This window comes from Trachymyrmex cornetzi, unplaced genomic scaffold (assembly GCF_001594075.2).
Source record: "Trachymyrmex cornetzi isolate Tcor2-1 unplaced genomic scaffold, Tcor1.1 scaffold156, whole genome shotgun sequence".
Lineage (NCBI taxonomy): Eukaryota > Metazoa > Arthropoda > Insecta > Hymenoptera > Formicidae > Trachymyrmex > Trachymyrmex cornetzi.
The window spans coordinates 4,033,073-4,049,205 of record NW_017296157.1 but is presented as its reverse complement, the minus strand read 5'-3'; the positions used below and the strand labels follow the sequence as shown (position 1 = coordinate 4,049,205).

Sequence of the window (16,133 nt, the reverse complement as noted above, 5' to 3'; positions counted from 1 at the left end):
CCTCAAACTTTGTGCCTTTAACAATAACAAAACCTTCACGCTAATCATATTATCATCGCTGAGTGCGTGAAATTCTAGCCTTATCATTTGTAATTTTTAAACTCTTCCCATTTGAAAACAATCATAGCCTCGGCATTTTTATATTAGATTTTTCATCTGAAAATATTACCAAGAATCTTAAAATATTTATCATCAGTTTTGAGACACCCTGTACATATTTGATACCGAAAATGGCTACATAAATTACGACTAAATTATAGTAATCGCGCGCAACCGTTATTTTCTTTCAGTGCACGTGAACTTATGGGAGCGAAAGAACCAAAAAGAATAACGTTCGCGGAGATGTACATACGTCTCATTGATTCGAGGGTAACGATTGACACGCGCGTATTAAAATAAACGCATAGACAATCGTGTGTCGTCCGTTGGTCGTGTTGCCTTTGTGTGCGTAACGTAAACGTAAGGTTACGAACGAAAGTAGGTACGCAACACACACCACACGGCACGGCACGGCGCGGTACAGTGCAGAGTGGTGTAGAGTGCAACGTCACTAACGTGTAACGGCAGGTTGCGGCGCGCGGTGCGGTAGGGGAGGGGAGTGGGATCGCCGAACGCTCGGGTGAACTCGGGCTGGCTGCCGATGTCTCACGAAGCGCAAGCGCTCCAAAAGTAAAGCGCGCGGCAGACGGTCTTCGCGCGTCGAGCTCGCCGGTCGCTCTCTCACGAGTCTCACGGTCACGCCTCTGTCGTTGTAATAATCGACATTCCGCGAACGAGGAACGAGGTACTACTTATATAAGGCAGCTCCGAAGATTCGGATCGACTTTCGATCACATCCATCGCGCGTCCCCGCGACTCGCGCCCGCGTCGTTTAAATCAGATCTCGCGCCGTTTCCGATTCGGCGATTCTGCGAGTTTTTTGTGTTTCATCACCGCACCGCGGTTTGCGAGACAACCTGAAGTTCGCCGACTTGGAGGAATTTGGTTCGCGACAGTGTTTTCTTTTGTCTGTGATGTGTCCGAGAGCTACGAGCGGCATCGGCAGCGGCAGCGGCATCAGGATGACGACGTTCACCATCACCGTTTGGGCCTGTGTCATCGCCGTGCTGTGTTCATCGATTGTTGAAGGTGCGCGTGTGGCATAAGTTACATAATCGCACGGTGAAATCCCGTTATGACGAGATCGTGATTTTTTGAAGGCGTCGCGCCGCGTCGCCGGCCGCGATTGGCCATTACCGGCCATTACCCAGCAGGGTATCGGACACGCCTGATACACCGCGAATATCGCGATACGATCAACTCGATTCTAGATGGGATTCGTTATAATGAGATTTTACCGTGGTTTTATATCCGGTCGTATATTGCGCGCTTTTCCGGCGCGACGCAACGTATACGGAGATTCGTTTCGTTTCGAATCCGGCGCGCCAATAAAACGCGCAACCTCGACGATCGCGGTTTATATCGCGCTGTCAAACGCGCTAATATACACTGGCAGCGTTCGCCAAAATATTTATTTTGCAACTGGTTTTTTTTTCCGTGCTCATTGGATTATACTTTTAAATGTAGAGGAATAATCCTATCTCAGCGAAGAAGATATCTCTCTTAACAGTTGCAAAATGAACGCTGAACGCGACTAATGGCTGTGTTTAGTAAAAAAATAAGCAGCTTTGCAACTGTAAGAGGCTCCGCACAATAAAAGGAATAGAGAACAGAGAATAAGAATTTCAACCTATCAGAAATTATGTATTGTGGGATACACACTGCGTATTCCACAATACATGATTTCTGATAGGTTGAAATTCTTATTCTCTGTTCTCTGTTCCTTTTATTGTGCGGAGCCCCTAAGATTCTTTAACATGATTGGTTTATGAATTTAGGTGAGGAATTAAGGCAAGATCATGATATTATAGAATTTTGCAGTTGCAAAGCTGCTTTTTCTGCTGAATGCGGCCGATGGCTGTATGTTCAGCAGAAAAAGCAGCTTTGCAAAACTGTAAGATTCTTTACTCCTTACGTACAGCATAGATCATTCCAGCAATATCCCAGCGAGATCATTGAGTACTAAGCTATACCTTTAATGGGATTAACAGAATTGAATTTGATAGTGTATTTATTTTTTCTTTTCTTCTAAGTTAATAATATATTATTTGTATGTGTAAAGGATTAGAGTATAAATATTTTGTTATCAAAAGTGTAAGAGGCATAATTATATATATATATATATATATATATATATATATATAGTCTACTTATTTTTTATTTTTTTGTAACTTAATAATTAAACTGTGTTTATGAAAATCTATAAATATTATTATTAAAAGTGTGAAATTTATGCAAATCTTTCGTTACATCAATTAAGAGTGTCCTACTTCGTCGGATGTACAATTTACATACCAATAGTAATACTGTACTCTTAACATAAACAGCGTTCTAAGGTTAATATGATTAGTTCTTGCCTTTCCTTGCTGGATATAAACTTATAAATCAATCATATTAAAGAATTCTTCCAGCAGTTGCAAATCTACTTTTTTTTTATTTAACGTAGCCAATATACGAAGCAAATATAGCCGCAACAATTTAACGCATTCAGGAGAAAAAAAAAGAGAGAAAAGAAGGAAGACCAGAGGAGACACAGCTTTCCGATATCTCTTGTGACTTTTACCTCGCGGAAAGCAAACGCGTTTAGGCAAATGACGGGTACAACTCGCTCGCAACTTTTCCTCTCTCACTGCGAATGTCGCAGCTTCGTGTCGCCCACTCGCACGCGCTAAAGATACGCGGGAAAGGGAAACTCGTGGGAAAACTCCTGTGTGTGCTTTGAAGTCGGAAGAGGCGAGAAAGGTTCGGTGTGCGCGGCCGTGATTCTCCACGCTACGTGGACTCCGCGTGCGGACCGCGTAACGATCACGCCCGTCGACGTATGAAACGAATATATAAACGCCGCTGGGCCTATATTCTGTAACTGTTTTAGGCCCAGTTTCACAACTCACGGTTAACTCTTAACCGAGGTTCAACTTATTTGTCACCTTTTTCCAATTCCAGAATTGAAAAGAGATAATGAATAAGTTGAACTTCGCGGTTAAGAGTTAAGTTGTGAAACTGGGCCTTAGACGTTTACCGACAGTTGTCGGTGTCGTTGCGCAGATATTTTATATGGTGAAAAAGCTGCGCAACGACAACTGTCGATAGGCGTGTAAAATAATTACGGAATATAGGCCCTGGCGGGAAACGCGTCCTCCTCGAGATTATTCGCTACGCGGTATGCCGGTATCTAGCCGTCATGCAGCGTAGGAGCTCTAGATGTACCAATGTGCACCATATATATTTCACCTAATAACCGTATCATATTCACTTTTAAGTAGGTAAGTGGGCTGCTCCGAATACCTCAAACAAGTTTTATTTTTATAGTTATGTTTTTTAATAGTATACTTATATATTTATAGACTTTCTACAGTTAGCCATTACCTAAGCTTTAAGTCTTAAGCCGTAAGAAATTAACCAATCATAGTTGATTATTTTTCTTATATTTGACTGTGTGATCAGTCGATTTTTTATGACTTGACTTAAACCTTTAGGTAATGGCTTACTGTAGAAAGCTAGAAAGCTTCTTAAATTTACATCATATTTATATTCTTTATGGGTTAGAGGGATATAAAAGTAATAAACTTTAATATTTCTGGACAATTCTTTTTACTTTTCTTTCCCAAATCAAGGTTTTTAAGATAATTATATAGGGTTAGAGCTATAGTCATCCATAGCACGGATCATTCCAGCAATATTGCAGCAACATTGCAACGTTCCAGTAATATTTCAGTAACATTGCAAATGTTGCTGCAAGCTTCTATGCTGTAAAGGTACCTGTCTATTTAAACGTTAAAGAATTACTAACTAACAATTATCTTACTTATTTGTTAAGCTTGTTTATTATTTATTATTTAGTTATTGGACGATAGATCAAAATAACGGTCAAAATAACCAACAGGAAAATTGTCAATATGACTCTGACAAAAGAATTACACTGCCCTGGTATACCTAGAGCTCTAATCCAACGGAGACCGGAATGAGATTTGACGTTCTCTTGAAACGCACGGCGCTCTCGTTTCGAGGGAGACGAATTCTCGGGTAATGGCGCGTGGTAAACGTGACACCGGCAAAATATTTCGCTGATAATTAATGAACCGGTTCGTGAGTGCGATACGTCCTGGCGCACAATGGTCGATTAATAGGACCATATTGATATTAAATTTACAAAATTCTCGAGGGGCGAAGGGGGGAGGACAATTTGTAGCACGGTGTAGACATGACGAGCGAAATTTGCTGAAATTACGCGACGTGATTATAATGAATATGAAATTCGATATAGGCGTGAATATAAATATAGCACTGCGCGTATGTATATATGTACAAGATTCAGCGCAGGTGATTTATCACGAGACATATAAATGTAATGCGTGTAGAATTCGATTAAAATGTGCAGCAGGGTAAATATAATACGTGCAAATACTGGGAGGATTTTATAGAGCAGAAAGTACGTACAGTAAATATACGAAATAATCCCAGGGATCGGGAAATACAATAGGCAATTGCGTTTGCGAAATTTAAGAAACGATTAATGGCGCGTGCAATCACAGTGTAAAATTCAAAGGCTAATTAATATTTCGTCGTAAATATAGCATACGTTTGAAAAATATTTACGAGCGAGATATTGTTCACGTATGTTTGTTCGCGTTCGAAACACAACGGTTTCTTGTGACACTATAGTAGATTAGAGCTAATCGATCATTGAACCAGATAACGAAATCATAGTAGGGTCGTTATTGTGGGTCCGTGCAATGGCTTAAAAGTTATATATAGTGCAAATGTATGCATTTTATGCTGCATTCACGTTTGGAGTAACGCTATGATAATACACGAAGAAGATTGTCATAAATAATTAGGACATTTTTACATAAAGCAAATTGAAAAGAGTATGATGCAACGAAATTGAAGTAAATTTTTCATGATGTTTATGTCATTTCAGTATAATATATCAGCGTAATGTCTATTGTAATTTTTCAGTGTACAAAAGCAGCTTGATTTTAAAATCCAGCGGAATTATATAAAGATATTACTCTGTTTCGTTTGCAAACATAATTTTTCTTCTTGCTGTTTGTAGAATCGATTTTTCGTGGAAACTTTGTTGCGAAACTCCCTTTGAAAGAGCCGACTTTTTTCCATTATCATATTAAATAATTTTAATAACCAATAGGTTATCGCAACGTTATGTTTCAACATATTACATTTCAAGTCAAATAGAAAGATTATTGTTCTTTGAACTTCATAGTTACAAGTTGTGGAGATAGATATTACCGTATAATCCTTTTACTCTTCTGAGAAATTTGAAATACTGATTGTTCGCCCTAATATCATAATAATATGCATTCTGTGTCAAATGCATATTGAATAATTAATGAATATTGAAATATTTCTTGAATAATTGTATCATCATTAATTGCTTCTTATAATCATTATATTCAAGAAAAAATGTATATGCTTTTCATATAACCTTTAATTATAAAGAAAAAAAATTTTTAAATGTAGTAGTATTAAAAAGCGTAGTATTAAAAGAATTAGAGAAAAACAAAACCCAGAATACGGAATTCGACAATTTATTTGTTTTAACACAATAATCTATAGTGATCAAATTTGCGATATGGAAAAAATTTTATAAAAGCGGATGTATTGATTGGTTTACTTGCTGTATCCGTAAGATTAATATTGGTACGGAAACATGTTTGTTATTTTGATATGACTTGTAGATCTTTATAAAATACAATACATATTTATATACGTATTTCTGATAATTCTACACTTTATGGTGTAGAATTTTTGAAATTATGATTTTCGAAAATTACTACGTATGGAACCGTAACACGCTAAATAAATTTGATTTATAGGATTTATTTATATCAAATCTTTAAAATAATTAGCTAGTTATTTGATTTTTTGCTGAGCAAGATTTGTTCTGTAAAAGCGAATTTATGTAATTGTAGTAATTTTCTTTCTTATTAATATGCATGATTAATTTTACGTATTAGGAAAATTGAGCATTAGTTTTTTAAATATTGAACAAAAAGTTAATATCTTCTAAAGAAATTGAAGAAAGAATATTAATGAAATTCATGTTTCATTTAAATTTTAGAAGTCGACTTTGATTAATTTGATTTAAGTAGTAATTACTTTTTTAACAAAAAATTTTGAAAAGTGACAAGTAATGGCTTTCCATCAAATTTTTGTTAAAGAGAAGTCAATTTCATATTCGCTATGAAGAATTCTCTCATTAATTCTTGTCAGATTCATGCTCTTCCTGTATATCGTGATGATGTACCTGCGTGATTTTAGTCGACCAGCGCTATTTTAATATTTTAATGTTAAATTACTTTCAATTAATTGACGTGAAATATTAGTGAACGAGGTGACAGCCGATCGTCCGCAGGGAAGCGTCGCTCGGATGAACAATTAATACCACGATATAATTGAAGAAAATTTCTTGTTACCCGCGAATAACTTGTCGCAACCTATTAAGGCTTTAGACCGGAACGTTAATTATTTTGCAATTATCGTAGCAGTCTTATTTAAGAGGAGCACATCGAAACCTCGTTACATTATTTCTCGCGATATGAGATTAATTCTTAACAGGACAATTATTTTCTTGTTATTTGTTATAAAAGTGGAATAATTTTATAAAGGTGAAATAAATTGGTTTTGCTTCGTTTGCTTATCTTTTTTTATTAAATATTTTTTATCATAAATAAAATTTTGAAAAATATTACTTTTTTCTCGATATAAAATTAAATCAATCGGTTAAGTATCAGAAATCCGTATAAGTTAATCTCAAGATATTTCGTCAATAAATTATTATTTTTTCCAAGTCGAATTAATAACCGTCGCGTCGTGGATGAAAATATTTCTCTTATAATTGAGTTTAGCACAGTTTTAGGAATATTAATTGTTTTCCTATATGTAATTCGATCACAGTAAAGGATATTACTCAAAAGTTTTTTTTTAAGCTCTTTTTTCTCTCTCTCTCTTTCTCTTTCCCTCTTTACCTACTTATATTATTTCTCGTTCACATGCTATATAAAGCGACAGGAAACAAGTCTGAAGCAAGTATAAAGTAAATTCAATACTAGGCGTTTATCGATTTAAGCGCGACCAACGACCGATACTTACTGGCGTTATTTTATTTGTCGCTTCTCAACCTGATTCGCGAAGAATCGCTTTTATATTGGAACAAAGGTTCAACGTGGATTATGATATTTTAATACAAAGATTTTATTGTTCTCAACGAATCCTTAAACATTAGGTATGAGTTTTCCATATACATTATATTAATATTGCGCTACGATAATCCGTGATATGTTAATCTACTATGCGATTTAATCTACTATGCGATTTAATCTACTTTATTTTCGTCGATTTTTGAAATTAAAAGGATATTAAGTGAAAATTCTTCAAATACGATTTTTTATCTGAACGGTTTTTTCTACAGAAAAAAACGATTTGCTGAAGTATCTAAAAATTTAGATAGATTGATTGAAACTAATTTTGTTTTACTATTAAGATAATTATGTATAAGGATACTCAAGTTGATTGCTACAATGTCTAAACTTTTCGCAGCATTGTTTGAATTTCTTACATAATTATTTCGATAGTCGAATAAAATTATTTTCAGATTTGTATTCTATCTAAATTTTTATATACTTTCGCAAAATTCTTTTCATGTGTTAGTATAATTTTGAACGAATAACGTGTATATTTATAACATTATCCCCGACTGTTTGTTCGAATAAATGTGTCGCAGAGATCGATACTCTCGCGATGTATGTTATATTTTGGTGAAAATGATGTTGTACAAAAGTATGTCATGTGTATACATCAACATCGCGTGTCGCGCCGTCACAAAATAATCTGGAATATGTTTAGGGGAAAGTTTAAGGTCGCATTTGTTCAAAATTTATGTCTCTCGCTTTAATGCCACTTGAATTGAACTCGTGCTCACCTTGAGATCTAAGAAAAGGTCGATGTAAATCTGACGCAATTGCGAATGCTGGGCGTGGGACGCCAACTGTACTTGCAATAGGATGCAAGGTGCATTCCAAGTAAATTCCTTGGTGCAACTCGCATTTCTGAGATAACGCATTGGGCGAAACTTATTTCGCCATGGGACGGGTTTGTCATGCGGGAAATGTAATTTCATGAGTGCACTTGTTGCAAATGACGTCATGTTCTTAACGACGAATTATTATGATATGGTCATGCATGTCGTAACCTAATTCCGAAGACGGAGTGAGTCACTCGATCGATGAATGGCAGTTCTTAGTATACTCTGACTTTGATCGTAAATGCAACATGCATTCTCGTAGGATGTCGATGATGTATAGTGACCTAGTGAGAACTTAATTATTACAGGAATGCTCTTAATAAAATATGTTTAATAAGGTATTTTTAGGATAATCTATAAAAATATTATTATTTTAAAATAAATGATAAATTTGAAATCAAGCTTAATTATAATCAATATTTTATTTAAAATAATTATTGCTCTATATTAAGGGTCGGTTGGTTGTTTCGTTTTTGGATAAACTGAATGATAATTTATCTAATAGATAAACAAAAAAGTAAAAGAATAAGAAAGTAAAAGGGTGAGATGAGTTTATTGAAAGCTGAAACAATCCCAGTTTTTGTGAAAGTTAATATGCTATAAAAAATAATAAAAAAATTTTATTAAAGTTTTGCAATTAAATTAAGACATTCATGGCAGTCACATTTATTACCATTGACTTTGTTACTTTTTTTTATCAAAAAATGGAGTATCCTTTCTTGGGCTATAGTTCTGTAAATACTGTCTGTATAAATATAGGTTTGTAAATATAGTCTGTTCGTATCGAGTCTGAGCTAATTAATAAATAATTGGACGAATGACGTGACGGAATTGTGTTTATAATTCTGCCTTTTTTTTCGGAATAGATCTATGAAATATTATTCTAAAATAGTGGAACATATTACAAATATTTTTTTATTGATTATGTATTTTTGAAAACATAAGATAAGGAACAAGAAAAAGAGTGTAACAAATATGGAGAAAATATATAACATTTAAATATTGAATATACGTGGAGATACTTAATAAACAACGTTTTTCATTTAAGAAATCATAAATCCATTGTGATACACTGTTTTTTAAAAAATTTCTTTGTTTCGTTAGTATCTGTTGAGAAAGAATTTTATCTTCCGTTACGTAAAATAATATAAAGCGTTAATGGCTGAAAAAAGCTCACAGTCAAAATTTGTTTGCGTTGTTACCCGTTGGTACTCTTTGCCAATCATTACGTAGAGACGCGTATTTGGTATTTACGCACGATAGACTATCGGCCACCGCAATGGCTGGAAAAATATGGCAGAAGGTGAAGGGAGATTTTCGATAGCCAGTAAAAAATACTCGTTTGGTCGAGGGAGAATATTTATCTATAAACAGTGTAAGAATGGGAAGAGACCACGAAGGAGGGCGAATGAGAAAAAGCGGAAGAGAGAAAAAATAGAGGAAGGGAGAGTGATAGAGGAATGATATTGTTCGGAACGAAAGAGGAAATGGATGACTGAGGGTTTAAATTCGATACCTGATACGCGCGCGGTTGTTGGCAAAACCGTACCTCGGGATGGATAAATACGAAAGAACCCGCAGTGATTCGGCTCTGCGGAGTGAGTGTATTTGAAAATTTTCTGTCTTCGTTTGGACACATACGATTGCAGTCGAACGTAGTCGAGCTCCAAGTTTGCTTTGTAAACTGAACCGCCACGAAGTTGCAAGGTGGGATTCGTTTCTAGATTTTGCGGAAAATACATCATTTCTCTCCTCGCACATTGAGGATTTCCCTGCGGATAAAATATCTGACGAGTCTGTTTTTTTCATGAACTCTAAAACGCGATACGCGCTGTTAACTAATCTTATCAGATATTATTCAGGGCAGAGAGAGGCAGAGTACGTTATCGCACTACTCAGTCGGAACATGCACTTGTCTTAACAAAACCAGCTGCATTAATAGCCATCTATTTAGCTTTTATAATAAAGGAGGATGTTAAAAAAAGGATTATTTGGCTCTAAAAACTGTAATTAAAAGGAATAGTGTTTTTTTTTTGTAAATTTTCATTCCCTAGATATAACGAATCTACTAAAAAAGTTCATGAAATTTAGGGAACATCTTGGAAATTGAGCAACCACATCATGATCTATTTATCTATATAGAAATTCGGATGTTTGGAGCTTCTACAAAACGTATTTGTGTAAGTTTTTCTGGAGGAGGAAGGTATGTTTTGTAATAACAAATAAAATCCGGAATTTCTCGGAAAGTGCATGCAAAATGTTTCATCACTCTTTACTCCTTTACCCCCTATATTGACGTTTCGTAAATCGTATGTATGTGATAGTAAATCGCGTGTAAGTCGTGTAAGATCGATAAAAGCGACGTATATGACATGATATTACGTGTATTTTATGAATGTTGTTTTTTTATATATTAGCTTTATACGTCATTCGAATTTCTATAAATACATGTTCTTACTAAATTTTTAAGGTATTCCCTAAATCCCACAGACTATTTAATAGATTTATCGCATGAATGAGGTCAAAATTTACAAAAAACAGTATTTCTTTGACTTACACTTTTTAGGCCAAAAATGATCCTTTTTTTTATGTTCCTTAAAATACAAAATAGAAAATAGATCAGTTAACTAGAAATTTTTTCGCAACACAATTACCATCATCTATTTATATTCAATTGACTGTCTTTTAATGGTGACGGAATAAATTCCTGTCGTTTCGTAAGCATTACTCATAGACGACAATAAGAATAGACTGTACATTACTATGAAATTTTCACTGTCAGTTCAGAAAGAATGAGGTATCTTAAAGCATATCTCTTTTTCTATCTCTCTAAAGTGAAGTTGAAGAGATATATTCAATTCTTTTTAACGGAATACAGAAACTAAGATCAGAGAATGTTCAGTACATATTACAGCTCGTGGTAGAAGAGCGTTGTCAATAATTCCTCTCTGAAAGAAACTGAGTACACTAAAAATTATATTTTATAAAAGTATATTGCATGCACTAAAATGCATTTATTTACAATTAGTATGACATTCAAGCATCATTATGATTGTTTATAGCTCGTTGAAGTATGCTTCACGAGATTTTTTATCACTGTTTTGGATAAAATTCTCTAAATTTTTTAAATGTTCGAAAATAATAGCTTTAAAATAAGTATTTATGTTTTCCGAAGCTTTATCTTCATAATTGATCAGACATTTTTAATCAAATTTGCGTCCGTAAATAGCTAATCTATAGATTGATGTCATTTTGCACGTTTGTAAAAATCTCGTAAAAACATATCTGGTGGAAAGCATGACGACCAACCATTATGATAGAAAACAATGGTAATTAGACGCTACATTAAGCAAATGCATTTTAGTAAATGTAATGTACTTTTAAAATATAATTTTTTAATATTGTAAGCTTTTTTCAGAAAACTGCTAACGACGCTCTTGTGCCACTAATTGTCTACAGTATTACTATAATTTTTGCGCGATGTCAATGATGTAACTGCAATTTACATGATTCGCATCGCAAAATGAGAGACGATGATATATTCTATATTGACATTTATCAATGTATATGAAATGTGTATGAAACATCACGAGAAAATAAAAATTGGAGTAAACACACAACACGAAATAGAAAAAAATTTAAAACAACTGTGAAAACCAAAAACCACACAAAACGTTGGTTTTAGTTGATCGTTTAAATATCGACGTTTCGCGAGTGTAAGGAAAAGGTTAAATTGAAGTTGCTGATGTCAGCGAACGTTAAATAAGCGTAATGTCGTGCTCGGTTATCTTATATGCACAGTGGCAGAAGAATGTAGGTTGCGTTATGAAACAGGTCAGAACGCTAATTAGCCGAAATTTCCTTCGTAATCCGAGCGCCTGAGCGTCTAAACAAGAATTGTATACGTATAGTTTAAACGAGTTTATATTTTTAATGTTTAAATGATATGCTCGAAATTAATTTCTATCTGGAAATGTACATTCCAGGCCAAAAGTTTGTAAAAATTGACATTTTTGGGATTGCTTTTTCAAATTTCTATAACAAAGTCTTTTTTAACTTTTAATAATTCTGTATATCCTTATATACAATTTTTAATAATGTTTTAGATGCATTAATTGTTATTGGATCTGAAAACTTATTGTTAAAAAAAGCATATTGTTATGGATATCTGAATAAGTAATTTCAAAAATGTCAATTTCCAAATTTTTTATCTAAAGTGTATATTTCTCGTTGTGATTGATTATATTATGTTCAACTTTGTGTGTGCAATTCTATTATTTCTCTTTTTACATTTTATCATGCGCGTTGGGTATGATTATCGACTAGTACAGGGAAATTTCATATTACGATAACGCAATTTAAAAAAAGGTAGACAGATGGTATATTGTACTTAAAATCAAGATTATTCGAAGCACGAATTTCTGTATATGTATAAGTTCCTAGTAGTCTGTGCACATAAAACGATTCCAAGAACAGTGCAATTGTGGTCAATGAATAATACTTTGACGCATAGTTTTGTAATACATGCTATTAATGACGCATCCGGAAATCGTTAATAATTACTGTCACGAGTATGTGACATATAAATCATCTAGCATTTCCGTAGCAATTAAGAGAATATGCTCTATTTTGGAATATTATTTATTTTTCTTGTATTATTTTCTTATCTTTATTCATTAAATCAGAATACGTTAGCAAGGCAAGTGAATTTTACGGAGTAATCCATTGTCTTAAAAAAAGCAAAATATTGTGAGTAAACTTAAGTTTTTGAAAAATATATAGCAATATGACGATAATAAAGGCAAATAAGAGTTGATTCTTTAAAATATAAACGTATAAAAATTTTTAATAGGAGTTAAATACATACATAACGAAAAACTAAGATATTATTACATGTTTCGGCTCTTAGATTAAACATGTAATAATATCTTAGTTTTTTATTATGTATGTATTTAATTCCTATTAAAAATTTTTATACGTTTATATTTTAAAGAATCGATTTTTATTTGCCTTTTTTATCGTCATATTGTTATTGAACTTTTAAGAGTCCTTGACTGGCTTATATATATTTTTTGAAAATATATAGAATATTTATATATGATACAGTACATGTATAAGATGTTTAGTAATTATGCACTGAAAAAAAAGTCTAGTTATAGCTATCAAATATTGAGTAAAATAGTTTCAACTAAATGTTGAGGTAATATAACTAAACATAAGTTTACTTTTACAAATATATAGTAAGTATTACCGTTGGTAATACTGTTTAGTTTTTTTATATTTGTAAAGGTAAACTTATGTTTAGTTATATTATCTCAACATTTAGTTGAAACTATTTTACTCAATATTTGATAGCTATAACTAGACTTTTTTTTCAGTGTGTAAAAGAGAAAACGACATCGAGTACATTATAATTATATATTTTATATTTATATATTTAGAATTATTATAATTATCAATTTATATTAGAAAATTATATATTAATATAGATGGACGTGTAAATGGTGTTTGTACGCTTGTACTCAATGCATAGATGAAGTCGTTATAGCGCATGTTGAGTACAAGCGTACGAAGAAGCCATCCGGTTTATACCGGTTGAACGTATTTATATATATCGATTTTCACGTGATGTTCTTGCAGTTAATTTAGATTCAGTTCTTTTACGATGAAAATATAATGACGAATAATTACTTATTGGAAACTTTAACAATTCATTGGAAATAAATTAATATTAGGTGTTAAACTTAATTCCTGCCGTTTTTCGTCTCCAAAATTGATTTGTTTCGAAGGGAAGATGAATGAATACCTCAATCAAAGTAATTTCCTCCATTTTCTACTTTATTACTAATTAATAATACTTTATTAATAATACTTTGATTATTGTTTACTAAATACTACCTATTTATTAAACTATTTATTACTTTATTATTAAACTATTTATAGTACATATTTAAGTAAAAAATATTTAATCAGATAAAAAATATAATGTTATCAACATATTAAAAAATCTTAGATTAAAACTTTTAACTTCTTAATTTTTAACTTTTGTATTTAATATATCTGTATAATGTTTGACATCAACGTTCTCAAACATTATACACATATATTAAATACAAAAGTTAAAAATTAAGAAGTTAAAAGTTTTAATCTAAGATTTTTTAATATGTTGATAACATTATATTTTTTATCTGATTAAATATTTTTTACTTAAATATGTACTATAAATAGTTTAATAATAAAGTAATAAATAGTTTAATAAATAGGTAGTATTTAGTAAACAATTTTTGAAAATTTTTATTTAGTATATATTTTTTATAGTTTTTATGTTTTTAAATTCTTATTAGAGCGGATCGTATAACGAATGCCCACGATCGCAGTCGATGAAGCATAAACCTAAGCGGGTCGGATTTCATCGGATGCGTCGATTCAAAAGACGAAACGCCCCGTCACGAGAAAAGTTACGTGACAGGTGCTTTCTAAGCGTAGCACTTGTATAGACCCACATACATACGTTCTTATATACACGGTCGCAGGGCCAACAGGTTACTTCTTGGAACAGGTTTAGTGACTATTTTCGGCAGCACTACCCTCATATAAACTCTTCAAATTAACAACGAATCAGACGCTGTTTTACCCGATTCATAACTTCCTTTGTTTATTCTTGACTAGCAAAATTCGTTTTGATATTTTTAGCAACGTAAACAAATCGAAATAATTGTGTCATAACTTGACCGTATAATTCCGGATTTCTCTTGTGAAGTTTCGAAATATTCCATTTCTATTTATTTTGGGGTAAAATAAAAATGCAACTACATACAATGAGATTTTTAATTCCAATAGATATCATAATTTTACGACCTATATGCAAAAAATTTTCAGAAAATTTTATATCTTGTTATGTTCCGTTTAACTTAATTTTTCATTCGTTCTTTCAAAAATCTCGAAATTGGGACATCTTTTGTTCTATTAGTAATTTATGTGCTAATGAAAATAAAATTCATTTGTACGAAGAGAACTGTTTTAAACGGAAGTATTTAAAAATTTAACTAAATACGATCTAAACATAATTTTGTTAAACTATTAAAATAATTAGGATGTTAATGTAGGACACTCAAACTGGTTGCTAGAATACTAAAACTATTTACAGCATTGTTCATTAGTTTGATTAGTTTCATTAGCTTGAGTTTTCTACTGGTATAATTATTTGGATGGTCAAAATTATTTTTAGATCTATGCTAATTTTTAGATACTTCAACAAAATTGTTCTTTTTATTTGTCGATCTCAATAATCTATACTCGGAAATCTGAAAGTAGGATTACTTGCAGTAATTCGCAATTCTGTAATGGCAAAGTAAAAGATATTTGCGAACGTACCGCGACCTACGCCGGAAGGCTGTGCTTTAAAAGCGTTTATGATCCCTACGTTTACAGTCTCTGCATGTAAATACACTGTTTAGCATGTATGTTACAATGTAGACATATATTATACAATCTCATATATTTGTGTGCGCATAATCGACGCTCGAAATATCTGTGTGCATCTATATGCTGCATGCACAGCGGATTACGCATCGATATCGCATATTTATACCGTCACATTTAACCGTTCGTGCAGCAGCGTTTTCTAATGCATCGCGAGAGCTTCGAGAATCGATGCGAAAACACGCACAATCGCTGATCATGCTGTGTTCCACCAGGCATAATTAATGAAATTCAGATTCGCTGCATTGCTGACTATGCGCACTTTTGTCTTATTGGGGAAACGATTCAAGGTCTTAACTTGATCTCTCTATGCTAGAAAACACGATTGAACGTAAAATACGACTTATAATTATCTTAAATAAAACAGGTAGATTTCACTCATTAACATTTTTCTATTCACATAGTTAAAATTAAGAAACAATAGAATTTCCATGAATTAAAAAAGAATTCCTTTTAAAAGAATTCAAGCGGCTCTAGCAGATAAATAACAATAATAATATTTCATGTT

The 16,133-nt window shown here is 32.8% G+C and overlaps 1 protein-coding gene across 4 annotated transcripts in view; it reads left to right on the top strand.

Annotated features, from left to right (window-relative positions):
• The first annotated feature begins 656 nt into the window (after positions 1 to 656).
• Positions 657 to 16,133, top strand: part of Fas3 (fasciclin 3) — a 397,915-nt gene continuing 382,438 nt past the window's right edge. The window contains exon 1 of one of the 4 annotated variants that reach the window (XM_018503358.1): positions 657 to 1,128. In XM_018503358.1, coding sequence (XP_018358860.1) covers positions 1,014 to 1,128 — 115 coding nt within the window. In that variant the 5' untranslated portion in view covers positions 657 to 1,013. The remainder of the gene's footprint in view (positions 1,129 to 16,133) is intronic. The other 3 variants (XM_018503354.1, XM_018503356.1, XM_018503357.1) reach the window with 3 other exon arrangements.